General features: G+C 51.5%; 9 protein-coding genes across 9 annotated transcripts; 7 read left to right on the plus strand and 2 right to left on the minus strand.

Moving 5' to 3' along the window:
- Positions 1-38: 38 nt before the first annotated feature.
- Positions 39-1370, minus strand: IAQ61_010292 (uncharacterized protein; the record flags this gene model as incomplete). The annotated part of the gene is made up of 1 exon (XM_003841625.1): positions 39-1370. The coding sequence occupies one exon, from the start codon at positions 1368-1370 to the stop codon at positions 39-41; it is 1332 nt and encodes a 443-aa protein (XP_003841673.1).
- Positions 1371-1932: 562 nt separating this feature from the next.
- On the plus strand, positions 1933-2982 carry IAQ61_010293 (uncharacterized protein; the record flags this gene model as incomplete). Its single annotated transcript, XM_003841626.2, has 1 exon — positions 1933-2982. The coding sequence occupies one exon, from the start codon at positions 1933-1935 to the stop codon at positions 2980-2982; it is 1050 nt and encodes a 349-aa protein (XP_003841674.2).
- A 469-nt stretch (positions 2983-3451) lies between these two features.
- On the plus strand, positions 3452-5425 carry IAQ61_010294 (uncharacterized protein). Its single transcript, XM_003841627.2, has 3 exons — positions 3452-3816; positions 3871-4435; positions 4495-5425. Exons 1-3 carry the CDS (start codon positions 3714-3716, stop codon positions 5384-5386), a joined length of 1560 nt encoding a protein of 519 aa, XP_003841675.1. The 5' UTR covers positions 3452-3713; the 3' UTR covers positions 5387-5425.
- A 504-nt stretch (positions 5426-5929) lies between these two features.
- On the plus strand, positions 5930-6178 carry IAQ61_010295 (uncharacterized protein; the record flags this gene model as incomplete). The annotated part of the gene is made up of 2 exons (XM_066098734.1): positions 5930-5986; positions 6035-6178. The coding sequence occupies 2 exons, from the start codon at positions 5930-5932 to the stop codon at positions 6176-6178; spliced, it is 201 nt and encodes a 66-aa protein (XP_065951279.1).
- A 233-nt stretch (positions 6179-6411) lies between these two features.
- Positions 6412-8247, plus strand: IAQ61_010296 (uncharacterized protein; the record flags this gene model as incomplete). The annotated part of the gene is made up of 6 exons (XM_003841628.1): positions 6412-6522; positions 6576-6907; positions 6958-7235; positions 7290-7373; positions 7422-7460; positions 7529-8247. The coding sequence occupies 6 exons, from the start codon at positions 6412-6414 to the stop codon at positions 8245-8247; spliced, it is 1563 nt and encodes a 520-aa protein (XP_003841676.1).
- Positions 8248-10012: 1765 nt separating this feature from the next.
- IAQ61_010297 (uncharacterized protein) lies at positions 10013-10813 on the plus strand (the record flags this gene model as incomplete). The annotated part of the gene is made up of 3 exons (XM_066098735.1): positions 10013-10285; positions 10342-10507; positions 10569-10813. 3 exons carry the CDS (start codon positions 10013-10015, stop codon positions 10811-10813), a joined length of 684 nt encoding a protein of 227 aa, XP_065951280.1.
- Positions 10814-11906: 1093 nt separating this feature from the next.
- IAQ61_010298 (uncharacterized protein) lies at positions 11907-12478 on the minus strand (the record flags this gene model as incomplete). The annotated part of the gene is made up of 4 exons (XM_066098736.1): positions 11907-12039; positions 12082-12184; positions 12242-12257; positions 12395-12478. 4 exons carry the CDS (start codon positions 12476-12478, stop codon positions 11907-11909), a joined length of 336 nt encoding a protein of 111 aa, XP_065951281.1.
- A 1793-nt stretch (positions 12479-14271) lies between these two features.
- Positions 14272-15289, plus strand: IAQ61_010299 (uncharacterized protein; the record flags this gene model as incomplete). Its single annotated transcript, XM_066098737.1, has 3 exons — positions 14272-14571; positions 14662-14710; positions 14763-15289. Coding segments are annotated over 3 exons (426 nt in total), but the record flags the coding sequence as incomplete, so codon positions are not given.
- A 210-nt stretch (positions 15290-15499) lies between these two features.
- Positions 15500-17309, plus strand: IAQ61_010300 (uncharacterized protein; the record flags this gene model as incomplete). Its single annotated transcript, XM_066098738.1, has 3 exons — positions 15500-16033; positions 16085-16931; positions 16990-17309. The coding sequence occupies 3 exons, from the start codon at positions 15500-15502 to the stop codon at positions 17307-17309; spliced, it is 1701 nt and encodes a 566-aa protein (XP_065951283.1).
- Between the last annotated feature and the right edge of the window lie 374 nt (positions 17310-17683).

Below are 17683 nucleotides of genomic sequence, written 5' to 3' on the forward strand. Positions count from 1 at the left end.
ACCATTCCTCCATTTCTCTTCTTCCAGATAATCCACTCTCACACAATCTCCCCATCCAGCACCCGCCAAAACACCCCGTAATTCCCCAGACCATGCTTCCCCGCCTCCGCACCTTTTACATTATCCAGCACCGCAAACACCACCTCTTCCCACCAACCCCCGGCAAACTCGCGCTCCCTAAACACCTCCAAAAAGCACTGCGCCACCTCACGCGGTGGATTCGCAAAGACCCCGCACCCGAGGGCCCCGAGCACTAACTTCCCATGGCCCTGCGTCGCCGCCACGCGCAGTGTCAGGCGAATCTTCCTCTTCGTTTCGGCGCGCTGGCCCGCGTTTGCAAAGGTCGCGCCGTTGGCGGAGAGCCGGGGTTGGCGGAGAGCGGCGACGGAGAGGACGCTGACGACGGGGAGGTTGGGGATTGGGGTGTGTGGTGGGAGGAGGGTGTGGCCTGTGGAGAGGGAGGAGCGGAGGACGAGGACGGAGGGCGTGTAGATTGTGGATAGAGGGGGGATGGGGTAGTGGTTTTGGTGTAGGGAGAGGGAGAGGGAGGAGCGGTAGCAGAGGCATTCTTCTTGGGCGAGGGCGCCTTTTGTCCAGCCGCCGCCGGGGGAGCGCTCGGATGCGAGGTTGAGGACTAGGACGGGGGTTTTTGTTCTTTTGGTAGTGGTTGTGGTTGTGTTTGGGGCGGTGGAGATGGTGGGGTTTAAGGGGGTTTGTGAAATGGGTTGAGGTTGTGAGCTGGGTGTATCTTGCCTCACTGTGTCGATTCCGTCTGGAGTTGGTTTGGCTGAAAATTGCGCAGAAGAAGTTGAAGGTGAGAGTAATACTGTCGTATCCACGGGCTTTGACAGTCCCAGATGCGTGTGAACTTGATAGTCTGGATTCAATTGCAAAGCCGCATCCAAAGAGTCCACGTCGTAGACCCGTATCCTGGTACCCTTTTGTCCAGCGCACTTGTCGTCAGGAGGCAAGACGTAACCCGGACAGTTGAGAGGATTGAGTGTGTTTACATCTACAAGGTCATAGATCGAGGACGCTGTAGCATCAAAGTCTGGAATTGCACTTAGCATGATGGGGAGCTGTGCTTTCGTCTCATCTGCCACTAGCTTGAGATTGTGGTTGCGGCGACGATTGGGACCATGATGTTGGTGATTGCCACTTCGATGTCCATGGCTATGGCACCCATGACCACCGCGTCCTCGACGATACTCTGATGGTTCTGGCCTGGCCTCGCGGTTTGTTCGGGACCGATATGGCTGGCCTGGCCTCGAACCCTCGGGCAGTTGTGGTTGTGAGTTTTCAGGGCGTGAGGGTGGTGATTGTGATGGATTTTCGTGTTTGAAGAAGCCGAGTATGGAAGTTTGCTGCATCGTGAGGTGTGTCAAGACCAGAAGAAACTTTTGTTTAGGTGATGTCGAATGGCGAGAGAAACAAAGTTGAGGCTGAACACAAGGTAGGTGGATGGATGCTAATATCAGGCAACAACAGGCAGGAGGAAGGTGAAGTGAAGACCAAGTCGAAGGTGATGAAATTTCCATGCCACGCTCTCTCTTCCACACACACACACACACACACAACTGGTAGGCAGTATGTAGACTCGCTAGCCTACCCTTGATGTCGTCCGTCCTAGAGTGACAGGAGTGAGAGAAGACCAGCGGGGCCTGACTCGGTGAAGGGTCCACACATGACGGCGCATCAGGGTGCCGGTACCGGTACCGGTAACTATCGATCCAGGGTCCAGGACGAAAGGCTTCAGCCCTATGGGAAAAGTGCAAAGCATCCCATGTTGCCACCCCCCTTGTCTCTACGTAGTCCCTACTCTTAGTCACCCTGCCTGCTACTCCGAAAGCATCACCTAACCTATCTGTCTCTGCCCCACATTCGCTAAGAGAGCGGACCACCATAACTAGTAACAGACCATGGGAATCGACAATGCGCGTCTTGCCAACAACGCCACAATCCAAGTACACTCTACACATAAGTCATCATTCACCTCTACAAACACCATGGCCACAGTCCTCATGTAGTTCCCAGCGAGGCTCACCCCCGCCCTCCCCCCGCCCAACCACCGGCGAGATGCCCACCCAACTGGCTCAGCCATCGCCCAAACGCAAACGCGACCAACCCCCGCCGGCTGCCCGACTCCCACTGCTCAACACAGCACTGGCCATACGACCGGCCCCAACTCCCCCTCGCAACAGCCCACCGCCTTCTGGGGATGCCGACAGCCCCCGTACTTTGGTCGCGGACCAGCTGCGGGACATGAACATCGCCTGGACCGCGGCCATTCCCATGTCGCCCCTCACACCGACCGACAATGGGGTTCACAAGAAGCCCAAGCTGGATGCGATCCGAGCCGATAATGGGACCTCACTGCACACAGCGACAGAGGAAGAAGAGAGGGTCATATCCCCCAAGAAGAGCAACACGCTGGACACGATTGCCGTTTTGCCTAGGTTCGCCGCCTCCAGAGAGATCCCAGAGACCCCTCAGGCGTCGCAACCCCGCATGTTGCCAGATATTGCCTCATTCGCACAATCTACGCCATTTGTCTCAGCGCCCAACTGCACGGCACTCCATCATCCAGAGCCCAAAGATATAAGTTGTGCAAAGAATGCGTCGTCGCACACGCAACCCCGCGCGCGGAAGTCACTGTCGCCCCCACCATCAACCCTTACGTGGAAGGATAGTGAAATCACGGGACATCTTGCTGATCCTTCGACCGACCCCGACGATGATGGAACTGGCCTGAACGGCATTGGATTCAAGCCAACACCAGCGTTGGCCTATGCTAGATCGCAAAAGAGACGGCAGCAGCTCAACGAGTGGAGGCTACGGGAGACACGGGAAGCAAGAGCTAAGCGCAGCGAGAGAAGACGAAGAGGGGTCCATGGAACGCCATCGAGAGAGACCACTGTGGAACGTGAAATGCCTGCCAAACCCGTCGACAGCAGCAAGAGGTCTGTCAAATTCGCCGTCTAATGAAATGCAAGACGACACGTGGAGTAATAATAATAAGGGTCTTGGCGCATCGGGGAAGGAAATCTGGATAGCTTGCCTGTATGATAACGATCTCATGAAATTTGTGCTAGGAGTACCAGGAAACAGGTTTGGATTTAGCGACACTGCGCGTCTGGAGTATGGTGCAGTGCAGGAGTTCTTTTGGGTATCGGTATTGTTTGAGCAACGGTTTGCGACTCCCATTAGGATTCGCTAGTTTGAGAATCTACTCTCATTATACTTTGCAGCGTGTGCCTTGTGTGCCTATGCAGGTTTCCTTTCGCATTCATCAGCAGTGTTTGGTAACGTATGGTGAAATCAGGCGCACGTGAATGGTCGTATCTATTGATACCGTACTCCTATTGATTATGATTCATCTACATCAAGTACTAGGAACATTCCCTTCCACAACTTATATAAAAATATCCTATTGAAACTATTTCATTGAAAAGCAGCATCCCTACGGTCACAATGTAAACTCGTTATTCAGACGTATTCAAATATATTCGACGAATCTCAGAATCACGCGTCTTACCTACGGTACGGCTCGCCTCCCCTGTCACACCACACCTCATCCATCCTTCTTCTTTACAATCCTTCCACGATGAACCACCATTTTACCTAAAACTTCTCACGATTCCATAAAAGCTTGAATCAGGCATTGGGCGTAACAAACTTCCCTATCGACTTCCCGAACGCAGCATCTCGCCACGATGCGCGTCTCACGCCTCGCGTCCTTGCTCCCGCTCGCCGGGGCTATCAACCCTAACTCCGGTGGGCTCGATGGTCCACAACCAAAGCGCGTCGCCATCATAGGTAAATTTACCTTCTAATGAATCCCATATTTCCTATGATTCTAACAGGTTCCAGGTGCAGGAGCTGGCGGTGCCTCTGCAGCCTACCACCTTGCGCAATATGCCTCCAATGCATCCATCCCTCTCCAAATCACCGTCTACGAACGCAACAACTACGTCGGCGGTCGCACCACCACAGTCTCACCATGGGATAGCCCATCCCTTTCCGTTGAACTTGGAGGCTCCATCTTCGTCGACGCAAACCTCATCATGGTCGGAGCGGCGCAGCGCTTCAACCTCACCACCGACTCTCATGACCTAGCCACACAACTCGCCCTGCCCGACCTAGGAATATGGAATGGAGATGAATTCGTCATAGTAACAAAAGCCGATAACTCGTGGTGGGACACGGCGAAGTTGTTGTGGCGGTATGGAACTGCGCCATTATGGACGAATAGGCTGATGAAGAATGCGGTGGGCAAGTTCTTGACCATGTATGAGGAGCCGGTGTTTCCATGGAGAAGTTTGAGTGATGTTGTGCAACAAGTGGGGCTATTGGAGGCGACGGGCGTGACTGGGGAGCAGTATCTCAAGACTAATGGGATCGGGGAGGCGTTTGCCAAGGAGGTTGTGCAGGCAAGGTATATAAACTACGCCACAGTCTTGTATGAGAACTGGAAAGCTGACCTGACTCGAATAGCACACGCGTAAACTATGCCTCAAACCTCCCCTACATCCACGGTCTCGAAACAATGGTCTGTATGGCCACCAACGGCGCCACATCTATCGAAGGTGGAAACTGGCAGATCTTCGCACACATGCTCGCCGAGTCGTCTGCTTCCCTGCACCTCAATACCAGCGTCTCGAGTATCTCCAAGCAGTCAGACTCAACCTACAAACTCACCACATCTTCTGGGCAAACCGAAACGTTCGACCAAGTTATCCTCGCAGCACCCTTTCAGTACACAAACCTCACCATCGCCCCCGCACCCAAGCATACACCGGAAGAGATCTCCTATACAAAGCTATATACCACTCTCTTCGCGTCACCGCATCGCTTGGACCCCAAGGCGTTCAACATGGACCCCGGCGCAGCTGTCCCACAATACGTCCTCACCACCCTCCCACCCAACGAAACCCCCACCGACTCCGCGGGCTCCCCTTCCTTCTTCTCCATCTCCGTCTCTTCCTTCTCTGTAAACCCGCTCTCCTCTCCTCCACGACCCGAATACATTTACAAAATCTTCTCCCCCAACCCCGTCAACTCTACCTTCCTCTCGCACATACTCGGCGTTCCAGTAACCAAAGAAGAAGGCGAGAATGGCGAGGCAGACGGTGCGGTCAGCTGGATCAAACACAAATTGTGGCATTCGTATCCACGGGAGTACCCCAGGGTGACGTTTGAAGAGCTGGAGTTGGATGAGGGTTTATGGTATACCAGCGGCATCGAGAGTTTCATCAGTACGATGGAGACGAGCGCTCTGAGTGGCAAGAACGTGGCGAGGTTGGTTCGGGATGCGTTGATTACGGGGAAGCAGAGGGTCAGTATAAAGGACCAGATGTGGGAGCAGCAAAACCAGATATTGCTCTAAGTTGGCGCGAAATGGAACATGGCAGTTAGATGACCTGCAAATATCACAACTTGTCATATTGGGTTCCTATCTGCATTTTACGTGTGAGTTTGAGTGTAAATGATTATGCTTTGGATATGTGCGTGCGTCACATCCGCTAGACTTATCCTTGGTCTGGTAATACGGCTCAGAAACTATCCCGAAGAAGCTTGCACTATGTCCATACCTATCGTTCCGGCAAGTTGGACCAAGTGGCTGTGTGCTGTCTCCTTGGTCCGTCGTACAATGCGTCCCAGCTAGCCGAGGACGATCTCCTTTTTCCTTTCAAGCGCTAGGTATCGCGAAACATTGCTCGAACACTCCAGTTTGGACTATCTTGTATCTTGGGATTCGTTTCATACTAGTAATCACGCCTTGTTCGCTAATCCTGACAACACATCAACCCAGCCATACGAGGGAAGAGCATGATCAAAACGACAATTCCCTGTCTAAACACATTCAGGATTGGAAGTACCTGTGTCAGAATTCAGCACAGTAGTCTCGCAATTTGCGATACGGGGCCAGATGCTGTCGGAGAGGCGACAAAACGAAACGATCTGCCTGATGCGCGAAACCGAACATGTTCAGTAAACAAGGCAATCACGGCGGATCTACACTGACCCGATCCAGATAACGAATTTGTATGAAGATATCGTCGTGTTTTGGCGAATCAGCATACCCGACTGTACATTTATGGCGACCGTGAGCCTGGAACAGCCTCGTAAGGCCCTTCAGATGCACCTCCGTGTCGCTATGCCAAACAGCGCGACGTGACGAGCGAAACTCGACCAGCGGAAACCTGCATCACCGAATGTAGCCCAGCAGCTATGCGTCAGACTTGGAAAGTGACATATTAAGGCAGGGCGCCATGCAGTGTAAGTATCCTGTCCTGAGTAAGTTTGGTCAGTCGCTGCTTCGGTCTTTCTCTTGCGTCGTTTATAATATTCTCATTCTCTCTTTATTTATAATTCTTCTTCCAAAGCCCCGGTGGCCTTTTTTTTTTCAAGATGACGTCCGGTACTGTCCCTGCATTATTGGTGGCCCTTTTGAGCTGTTCGCTGGTGTTTGGCCAGACTCAGCAAGTTCAATTCAATCAGGTGCTCAATATCAATGGCGATGTATGTAGAGTGGCATGTCTAATCCACTGCTTGGGGACTGACCGGTTATACAGATGGCTCTCAACTCCTTCCAGTTCCCCGATCGCTCCAAGGTCGAAACCTTCTCACAGAAGCAACAACAACTAATCGTTAATCAACAAACTCCGGCAATTCCCCCTAACCAAGTCACGGGTACCACCGGTCAGCCCTTTGTGGGTATCTCGTCGCAGTCTATGACCATTAGTACCAATGGAGCTACCGACCTTGTGGGTGCGCAAATCCAGATGTCAATGACGCCAGAATCCCTCCAGGCAGTTGCGGTTCAGCCTGACAATACCTATGTGGCTATGCTTTCACCGGATAGGCAGACTTGGATGATTCAAGAGAGTATCAGGACGGTCAACGGGTGCGTACAATTTTGTCTTGCATCTATGAGCAGTTACTAATAGAGCACAGCACCGACATGACCGTCCGCATGGTGAAACGTAATCAACTCGACGGCGAATACATGATCGTTGGTCGACAGACTGTAGAGACAAATACACTCGTCGTCCCATTTGGCAGTGATTCCGCTACCTCGGTGGCCATTCAGGGCACAGGACTCCAGGAGAACGAGTTTGAGGATGGGTTCAGGATGTCCACCCGTGCCTCTCAGCCCATGACCATGAATGTCGACGTAAAGGACGGTATCGACTCTAGCATGCTGGCTGCTCTTCAAGGCCAGGAGATTGTTAGTGAGTACCATCATCGTCTGTGAAGTATATAAATGCAGTGCTAATCATGCGAAGATGATTACCGATACTCTGTCGTCACAAACCTGGCCGCAGTGACCCCAGATCTCAATCAGCAAGTCACTGTGATCCAGATGCCCAGTAAGTCTCCCGTTATAATTTCATATTCTTCAACTGACATGCAACAAGTCAACGCCGTTCGAATCCAAAAGATGATGCAAACAATGGGTACGTTGATCTTCAACGCCCGGTACATTCGTGTTCGTAATGTTTACTAACCATATTCACTTGAGCAGGTGTTCCTCCAACTGGACAGGTAGCCATTGCTGTTGCACAGCGCGGTGTCTTGCAGAATCCTGGTGGTGCCACTGGAAATCTCGGAGGCGCTGCTGCTGGTGCTCGTGCTCGCCGTGGTGAGACGCGCGATGAATTTAGGAAAAAGGTTGCTCGTCAGGTACAAGCTGGACAGAGCGGTCAAACTGGTCAGAACGGTCAAACTGGACAGCAGACAGGCACTGCGACCACGGGCAACAATCCCGTAGCCGTCTCACTCCTACTTGCACCTACGTTTACCCCTATCCAGGCCGACGCCCAGCTCGACCAAGCCAATATGCGCATCGCAGTCCCAGTCCCCCAGGTCGATGGCGAATACATACTCGTGATGCAAATGATGAACGGTGCTGCTGCTCAACTCCAACCCACCCAGGACCAGACCCCTCCCGCCGAAGCTCCCCAGGCTCCCGAGGGCGAACAAACTGCTAACAATGGCACCGAAACCGCGCAACCTGAACGCCGCCAGGAGAGCACTGCTACGGATAAGTACGGGCTTCCTAAACCACCGCAGGGTGCTGTCATCATGACTATGAAGGAGATTGATACCATGGCCGATGCGGTGAAGTGGGGAGGACAGTTAGGGATTACGCAGATGATGCAGAACTATGTCAAGGCGCAGACTGGGAATGATTTGAGCCCTGCTAAGGCTTCAGCTGGAGCGGAGACTAAGATTGTGGTTTAGCATAACTAAAAGTGTAGTCAGCTATGCTCTTGTCAGCACAGGAGGTTGTTGGAGTGAGGAAGATATCAAGTACGATAGGAGTAAAGAGATTACATTGCTGTGTCATGAATGCCTCGGTCACGTGTGACTCTTGAATGGGTTGGCCCCTTGGCGGTGCTTGCCCATAGATAGCTCCCATCCTCCTAGACTAGGACAATGCGATCACGTTACACTCTACTTTTGGACCTCTCATCCCGTCGGATACTGCATACATCTCGTAGCATAACATACATCCAAGCCACATGAATACATATAGTTCAACCAAAGCGTTAGCTAGCTATGGGTGTTCATCACAAGATCTAGTTCCAGTCTTACTATCAGCAATCATCCTTACTCCGGACCCAGCGCGTCCCGTATGCTACAACGTGACCCAAAGTCTTGATCCGATGCGAAGCATTCTCAATCCAGTACAAATCATGCACGCATGCAACCTGCAGCGTAGTCTCTCACGCACCAGACACAGATGTTTCACCTATCAGACAGCTCATAAGGCCAACCCCCCTTCCCTCCAAAATACCGCGCGCCCTGCTGCACTAGGTAGGGCACCCTACATGCACACGTGGGCGCAGTTCGGCGAGGTTTGAAAGATAAGCAGAATGTATGTACGTAGATGTCATCCTCCATCTCCCACGTCCCATAAGCCCTAGATACGTCACCCTAGAATTAAACACACACCTACACACATTGACAGCCAATAGAAGTTATCCGCCCTTATCCCCTCCATCCCTCAAGCCCTCGGATGAGAACAAGAAACCCCCAAACCCACAACTAACACACAAGGCTGAAAGCAAAGTCGCACGCAAAAAGAAAAAAAAAGACTCCCCATCCCCTTCTCTCGGACAAGCACGGGCGAGACACACATTGGCGACACACCCTGTCTCCCTCCAGCGTAATCCCCTTCTTTCTTTCTTTCCCCTCCCATCTCACACACACACCCAGCTCCTCTTTCCCTCCCATCTCACACACACACCCAGCTCCTCTTTCCCACCCCTCCCAAACGCCAAAAGCGGGGCCGGACCAAAGCGACCCAGAAAAAAAGCAAATGTGGGTTTTTTTGGTGTTCAAAACGCCGCGTGTAGATCGATCTGCAACCTTGGATACGGAGGTTACACGAGAGATCTGGCTGGGTTGCAGGTGGAGGCGCTGAATACGAGGGTGGGAATGTCGCCATTGCTTTGTGGGTGTTGCTGAAGGGCGGCCCTTGGGGAGGGTGGGTGATGGCGCTGCACCAATGATGGGATTGTTTGTTGGGGTTTGGAGGGAGGGGTGAAGGTGGCTGGGTGATGTGGTGGTTATTTTTTGCTGTTTATTGGTGATGACGATGGACATGACGACGGGGGCAAGGAGAATTGATAGGTATTATGAATGAGGAGCCGAGGATGCGTGGGTTCTACATTTCAAAACTATTCATTGCTGATTGCGGAGCGCTCCACCCACGCAACTCCAATGATACGTGGAACCCTATTTGGTCATTTGAGACTTGACACTTGCGATCTTGCCCTCCTTGGTGTGTTCTTTACGCCTTCTATTTTTTGTTCTTTTTTGCTTTTTCTTTTCTAGGGCTAGGAATTGCCGCTCCACACCTTCCTTCTGCGTGAAAAGGATGTATGTAAGATGGTGCTGCCTTGCTGCTAAATCCTCTTCTTTCCTCTTGTTCAACTATTCACTTGAATATACTCGCATCATCAGCATCATCAACTCAACTAATTGTCAAATGTCAGTCATCATGTGCAGCAAGGCCACGACGACCCCAGAACCAGGATGCAAGCCAAAGTCCCCTTCATTGCCGTGTCCAAATCACTACACCCATCCTTACCACTTCGACGAGCTCAGACTAGGCGGCGGGTCAAACCAGCAACCGTATTTCCGCGCTCTCGTCTTCTTCAACAAGAAACCTGAGATTACGGATGACTTCTTCCACGAGCATTGGAAGAGTGTACATGCGGATCTGACCATGCAGGTGCAGGATAGCGGCGTGTTTTTGACGAGATACGTGCAAGTGAGTGGGCCAGTCCAATTCGTGTTTTGTTGAAAAATGCTGATGAGATCATGTAGTTCCACCAAGAAGACCAGCACAAGATTGCCCTGGAACCGCTGCTGGAAGCAAGTATAGGCAGCATGCAAATCGCGCCGTATGATGGGTGCGCAGAGTTCCATGCAGAGAGCGCGGAGCACTTCGTCAGTTTCATGAAGGGTGTATATGCTTCGGCGCATCTTGTCGGTATGTATATCCTACTACTACTTTAGCCGGTCATTGTGAACCAATCTGACAGAGAAGACAGGATGTGGCACACGCTTCGTGGACTTGGTCAAAGGGTACCATGTCATGGCCGGATACGACAATCTGATCTTCGGCCCAAAGATTCGTGGCGAGAGTGGGTCAGATGGCATTATGAAGGGGGATAAGAGATTGAATGTGAGCGAGAGGATTGCAAAGAGGGTTAAGGTTGAGCCGAGGCGGAAGAGGAAGCGTGTTGAGTTTGATGCTGATCGGACCGGTAATGGAGCAGATGGAGAGGGCGTCTAGAAAATCGGGTTTAAAGGGCCAAGGGGTGCGTATAGGAATTGACAATGTGAGATGTGTAAAGTGTATAAGATGTAAATGAATACAGAACAAATAGAAGCAAGACTCGAGTGAGTCAACATCTCTGGCCAATCCCTCGTCTGGCATACAAATCAGTGATGATGAAAGATTCGGGCGCATCTAACAACGATGACTCACCCTAAATACAGGACAATGGGCCGGAAACGGTGTAATCGGGGTGCAATCATCGCAGGTATGAATAAGTCTGGCCGATGAAGATGAAGACAAGACGCTGCGAACCAAGAGAAGCAAAATGACTGTTCGCACAAAAGAGTAACGAGCAAGTAACGAGCAAAGTGTGCAGGAAGTAAAGCAATCGCACAAGTCCTAGCATACCTTGTATCTCCTCACATCACGCCAATGCCAACAACGCACGACTCAGAACCAAAACCAAGGAGACGGAGAAGCAAAGAGAGGAAATAACACACGAACACCCGTAAGTTTAATACCGCCGAGTATGCAAACACGGACGTGACGATATTGGAACAGTCCTGGCTTGAATAAACAATGGATTCATTTCCAGAACCCTTGGAGTACCTTGCAAGTTGGTGAGATACGGGGTAGTACTAGCCGGAGCGGCAGCGGGCCGACGATGGACCAGTCTGAGTGAAGTAACCTAACATCGAAGAGAAACGAGACTAGGTAGTGTATACTAGAGATTTCTAAGCGGACTTTTAAGCGCGGTAGTTTCGCTTCTTGTGGCCGAGTTGGTAGTCGGTCGGGGCGGGAGAGCGTTCTAAGCGACGCATCCGTAGGTACATAGGTACCGGTAGGGTAGGCATCTTATGTCGGACCGAGATACACCATCACATGTACCTATCCAGCAATCCGTGCCAAGTGTATCGGTGACATCCTAGGTATTTCGTTTACATCGCGCGAGTGCTCGGGTAGCTGCATGAAGCGGGATCTACGCTGGGGTATGGATGGTTTCCATTTCGCGAATGTGGAGATGTGTATAAAAATGTGGGTATGGGATCCAGGGATGTGGTCTGGTTACTTGGGGAAATGGCAATAAGCTTGGTACCTACATAACATCCTAGGACCTATACTCGGCATGTAAGACTGTGTCCCGAATGTCTGGGAAACAGTAGATCCTTCTTGTGTGGAGGCATTTGCGTGCCTTGATGCAAGCTGAGGAGCACCATATGCGAAGATGCATGGAAGATTGCCTGTTAAGGATCAGACTGATCCATAGTACAGTAGGTACATACTTAAGGTATCGTAGATTCAAATAGTTCTTAGGCCGCGATCTATTCGTAAATGAAATGTAGAGATGGCGTGTCTCACGGACCGAGAATTCCCATGAAGGTTCGTCTGGACAGATGAGTAAAAGTGAAAGCTCTCAGAGGCCAAAAGTCGTCTTATTTGTACATAGACGGGGACGCAACTGGAAGTATGTGCAATTTAATAATGGCCAGTCAATTCACTATAGATCTGGGTTGCTTGACAATGACATACAAGCAGGGTGGAGGTGAGCGCAAGCTACCGGTAACGGAGACTGTCAACAACTGACACGTGACCGACCACCAACCGCATGTTCTCAAGCGTCTCCGCTTTCTGCATGCGCATTCTCACTTCAAACAGCACCTTTTTCCGCGCTGAAGACATGCTGTACGATCGCATAATTATTTAAAGCTCACACATGCCCTCTTAATTATCGATGTCTGCCGGCAACGAAGTTGTTTTAAGGTCAAATATAGTGGTACGTAAGTAATGTCAACATTCAACTTCTCTTGAGGAATACTGCAGTAAACTTGACGAGGAATGGAACAGGCATACCTCTTCTTCCGTGTGCCTTAGGGCGACTGACATGCATCCTTTCATCGTCTTTGATACACCTGGAACGTCGGACGCAAGAAAAGAGCCGATAGCTCTTTCAAAGAACAAAACACTCAAACGCTGGCGTCGGCTAACTCTTTCTGGTGCCTTTTCCGCTGCATCGGAAGCTAGATCTGGTACTAGTTTTTTTTTCTCGAAAAAAATACACTTGACAGACCAAGCTTGTCTCAAGATAGTAGTAGTCGCTTAGGAAGCTCATAGGTACCATGACTGTGGTCTGGCCATTGCCATCGTGCCACCGGAATGTGGGGTGTCGCGTGGATGTCGCGCGTGGGGACAAGATGATCCCAAATGATTGATTCTTTCCGCTGGGGTCAGTGAGTATGCGAGATCCTGAGTCACAGGATAGACCAACGGATCCACAGCGTAGGCATACTTCAGGCCTCCTCTTTGAGTCCCCATGCGAGCAGATGCGATAACCCTAGAGGCGGATGTTGAGAACAAACACTGATACGCGATTCACAACAGTCCAGTTGCACTGTCGTTTTGATGGCAACCAGGTCAGGATCAATCATGGTTCGACACAAACAGTACAATCTGCTTCTAGAGTGAGACGCTTGAGCATCGTGCACCTCCCCTAGTCAAGCCACGACAAATCTGTTAAGCTCAAGCTATCAAAAGCTTTGCTAACAGAGATCTAAGTGGGCCCCGGGATCGCATCTCGATCCTTGACTCTTGTCCTTGAGGACTCCCGACGGAACCCTTGGACACTTGAATCAGTACTTACTCGTACACATCCGAGCTGGCTTGCTGGTATTTCACGCTAAAGGCCTCCTCGCGAACACGCGCAACCCGGCACTCGACCGTTTCTTCCCTCATAGGGGGAGTTGGCGGCTCGGCTTACCGTTGACAGCGGAACTAGCACAACTTTCATGGGCTATACGGTCCGGAATCTTCAACACGTACATGGAAATGTGCGCGCTGTCCATAGAAAACGACGTGTTATATGTGCATTGCACAAAGCCGTGCTGTTGTAGCTATCTTTCGGCAGGCCGCGCCGACCGTTGCTATACCATGTCAAATTGCTCTTGTTGGTTTCTGGGATGGTCACACTCGATCATCTCGAGGGATCGTCCCTCCGCGGTCTGCGAAACGTTCACGGCAACAAAATTGGATGACATTGGTGGCGTGTGTCACGATATGCCTGCTCCTCCACTTGTACATCTTGTCGGCTGACATGAGGCGCCGGGAAGTCGCATCTCCCTTAGATCCCCTCAATGACAGGGGACCAATTCGCGGAGAGTGACAGGGCGCACCTGGTGACTTGCATGTGAATGAGCGTGGCCTAATTCGTTCATTGTCGCTCCGAACAACGACTGCGCGCCTGAATGAAGAGTTCTACTCACGCGGCCCACGGCTATGGCAAGAAAAAGGGAATAGTCGCAACAATGCTACAGGTAGAAGTACGCCGATGAATATTTTGATTGGTTGACCGATCTCCGTTCCAAGGTTGGCGGTATCACGTTCATGGGTACATTGAAACGGAGGCGAAAGAGACGACCCTCAGCTCTTGCGGTCGCTCAGCCTAAGACAGGCATGTGGTTTGTACAAGACAACTAAGGTATCGGAACGGCCGTGCCTACATATTGACCACGGCGTGTCCCGATGCAATTCCAGTCCCTTGTGGGCCAGGAAGGTTGGCCAATCAATATGCAGAAATGTCTGGAGAAGCGCTGGCACCCTGGCCATCTGCCATCTTGGAGATGCGTTCGACCCACCACCACGCTGGTAAAGGCGGGATGCGCTTGCTAGGAGGTAATTACATGACCCCAGGCGTTGCATCAAGGCCTGCAGCCGTCGTCACGAACGCGGAAATCTATTCTGCGGCACAGTGGAACAACAGCAATCCAGTCGGTTTTCGTGTTTGTGCTCTCTGAATAGGTATGTATGTCGGTACCATAGCATACCATAGCATAGCATACCATACCATGACTACCTAACAAAGCCTAGAGAACGTACAAATAAGCAACCACTGGCGCAACCTTGATTTCGGCGTCGGCGGTAGGTAGGGTAGACTCTGACCATACCGGCACATAAGGCTAACCACCCGCAGTCATGTGCTTTGAACGTCCATCAGCCCGTTGCATAGACCTCCAGACGAACGGCGCTCGGCTGTGGGTGCCTGTTTAGCGTACGCCTATACGGCCTGGTCTTGCTTCCTGTGCCTGCAAAGTACCAGCCTCGGCATGCTACAGGGATTGCCACAGGAAAAATCTGCAGGTCTTGCCCACTAAGTCCCCAGGTTCTGCCCCAGGTACGTCTGTATTGGAAGCTGAATATTGTGTAACCTCATTGAGCGACATACACGCAGCGCAGACATCTAAACACCCAGCAATCTGTCGACCGCGTAGCTCTGGCTCCACGTCAAGCCTTGCCATCTTAGACCGACTCTAGTGACCATCAGTCTAGACGCGTCTGCGTACCAGCCGTACAGGTAGACGCTCACTCCTACTGGGGGCGGCTGGCATGATGCGGCCATGGGGAACCCGCGGGCATCAATCCTTCCAGAAGGGTGAGATACGGAGGATTACCCAGAAGGAGTCTAGCATTACATGTGCAATGCTACTGTACCCATTGTCCAGAAGCCACACGTCGGCAACCTGGCTGCAGTATCACAGTTGCTGGTCTCTACATTAAAAGCTTAAGAAATCCCCGCCAAAGACTTCGTTTTTCTTGCAGACATTCGTCCCCTCGGCATACATCTTTCCATTGCTGCGCGGGATTTGTCTTCTTGAGACGAAGCGTCTCTATACCCTTTGTTTCTTTCAATCGTTCCCTGCACTCGCCACTATGCCTGGGGGTGCAGTCATTCCCGTCACTGGCACGGCTGATGTCAGTCGTGTCGAGGCCCCTGTGACGATTCGTGCCTACTTGATTGTCGCCTTTAGCGCAACCGGTGGTCTCTTCTTTGGCTATGATACGGGTTGGATGGGTGGTGTTCTCAACATGGACTACTTCATCAAGCAATACACCGGCCGCGAATACCCCGATGTCCTATTCCCCGGTGTCGACGCCTTGGACCCCCGGGTTGTTGCATACCGCAATGAACAATTCAGTATTTCCTCCCGTGACCAGTCACTCGTCACCTCTATCCTGTCCGCTGGTACCTTTTTCGGTGCCATCATGGCTGGTGATCTTGCTGATTTCATCGGTCGTCGCTTCACCATTATCCTCGGCTGTGCTATCTTCTGTGTCGGTGCTATCCTCGAGACTGCTTCTACTGGTCTGGGTGTTATGGTCGCTGGTCGCTTGATTGCTGGTTTCGGTGTCGGATTCATCTCTGCCATTGTCATCCTATACATGTCCGAGATCGCACCCAAGAAGGCAAGTTTATTAGACTCGGAATGAAAGACAAGCACAACTAACTCCCTCCAGGTCCGTGGTGCCATTGTTGCTGGTTATCAATTCTGCATCACCGTCGGAATCCTACTTGCCAACTGCGTTGTCTACGCGACTCAGGCACGCCGTGATTCTGGCTCCTACCGTATCCCAATCGCTGTTCAATTTCTATGGGCCATCATTCTGGCCACTGGCCTGGCTCTCCTCCCCGAGTCTCCCCGTTACTGGGTCAAGAAGGGCAAGCTCGACAAGGCCGCTCACGCTCTCGGTCGCGTACGTGGCCAGCCCACCGACTCTGAGTACATTCAGGATGAACTTGCGGAGATTATTGCCAACCACGAGTACGAGATGTCTGTTCTTCCTCAGACCAGTTACCTTGGTTCCTGGGCATCTTGCTTCAAAGGTAGCATGATGAATCCTGCTTCCAACGCTCGCCGCACAACGCTCGGAATCTGCATGCAGATGATGCAGCAGTTGACTGGTATCAACTTCATCTTCTACTTTGGTCCCGTCTTCTTCACCCAGCTCGGTACCATCAAAAACCCCTTCCTCATCGGTCTCGTCACAACCCTTGTTAATGTGTTATCCACACCTGCTTCCTTCGTCATGGTAGAGAAGATTGGACGTCGACGAATTCTCATCTTTGGAGCAGCTGGGATGGTTGTGATGCAGTTCATCGTCGGAGCCATTGGCGCCACGGCTGGCAAGAGCACGGCTAACCACCCCGCCAACCCGGACGCCACTCGTGCCATGATTGCCTTTATCTGCTTGAACATTGCCGTTTTCGCCACAACCTGGGGTCCCGCGGCTTGGATCGTCATTGGCGAGATTTTCCCCCTGACCATTCGTTCACGCGGTGTTGGTCTCTCGACCGCCTCTAACTGTAAGCACAATCTTTCACACACCTTATCTAGACTGAGTAAATCTAACACCAATCCTAGGGCTATGGAACTTTGTCATAGGTTACATAACTCCCTACCTCGTAGCAGAGCGCCCTGACTCCGCCCGTCTCGGATCCAATGTCTTCTTTCTATGGGGCAGCTTATGCTTCGTCTCCTTCCTCTTTGCCTACTTCTTCGTCCCGGAGACCAAGGGGCTTACCCTCGAGCAAGTCGACAAAATGTTGGAGGAGAGCACGCCCCGGACGTCGCGCAAGTGGAAGCCCCACAGCACCTTTGCCTCTGAGATGCACCTTGGCGAGAAGCATATTGAGATTCCACTAGAGAACGTCTCAGCTACTGCCAAGCACGATGCTGTTTAGGGGTGTCCCACTAGATGGTGAGAAAGACTGGGCTGCTCGGTGTGAACGCGCCGGTTCGAGGAAACTTCGAAGTCATTAGGCGATGAGGCTGGGTGGATGAAGAACGGGCGGCCTACTTTCCAACTGTTGCATCAACTTACTGGATGCTATTTATACCCAAAGACAGTTCTCACATAGCTTTTCCTCGACTTTTTAACCGTTAGGAGAGGGAACTGTCATGAACCAATATTAGTACGTAGGTGCTATAGGCGTAGTAAACTACATTATACCTTTGTGCTGTGTACAAGCCCAAGTCTGATTGTTGTTAGCTTCTACTATCACTACCTCTTCTACTACTACCTTAATACCCATCTCGATATCGCGATATATCGATA

The sequence above is a fragment of the Plenodomus lingam genome (assembly GCF_022343315.1).
Source record: "Plenodomus lingam strain CAN1 chromosome Unknown contig_8, whole genome shotgun sequence".
In the NCBI taxonomy this organism is placed as follows: Eukaryota; Fungi; Ascomycota; class Dothideomycetes; order Pleosporales; family Leptosphaeriaceae; genus Plenodomus; species Plenodomus lingam.

What these genes read in the sequence shown, in the direction of transcription:
- IAQ61_010294 (XM_003841627.2), top strand. Translation starts at nt 3,714, where the DNA reads ATGCGCGTCTCACGCCTCGCGTCCTTGCTCCCGCTCGCCGGGGCTATC. An exon ending in AAAGCGCGTCGCCATCATAG is followed by an intron (nt 3,817 to 3,870) that starts GTAAATTTACCT and finishes AACAGGTTCCAG; the next exon opens with GTGCAGGAGCTGGCGGTGCC. An exon ending in AAGGAGGTTGTGCAGGCAAG is followed by an intron (nt 4,436 to 4,494) that starts GTATATAAACTA and finishes TGACTCGAATAG; the next exon opens with CACACGCGTAAACTATGCCT.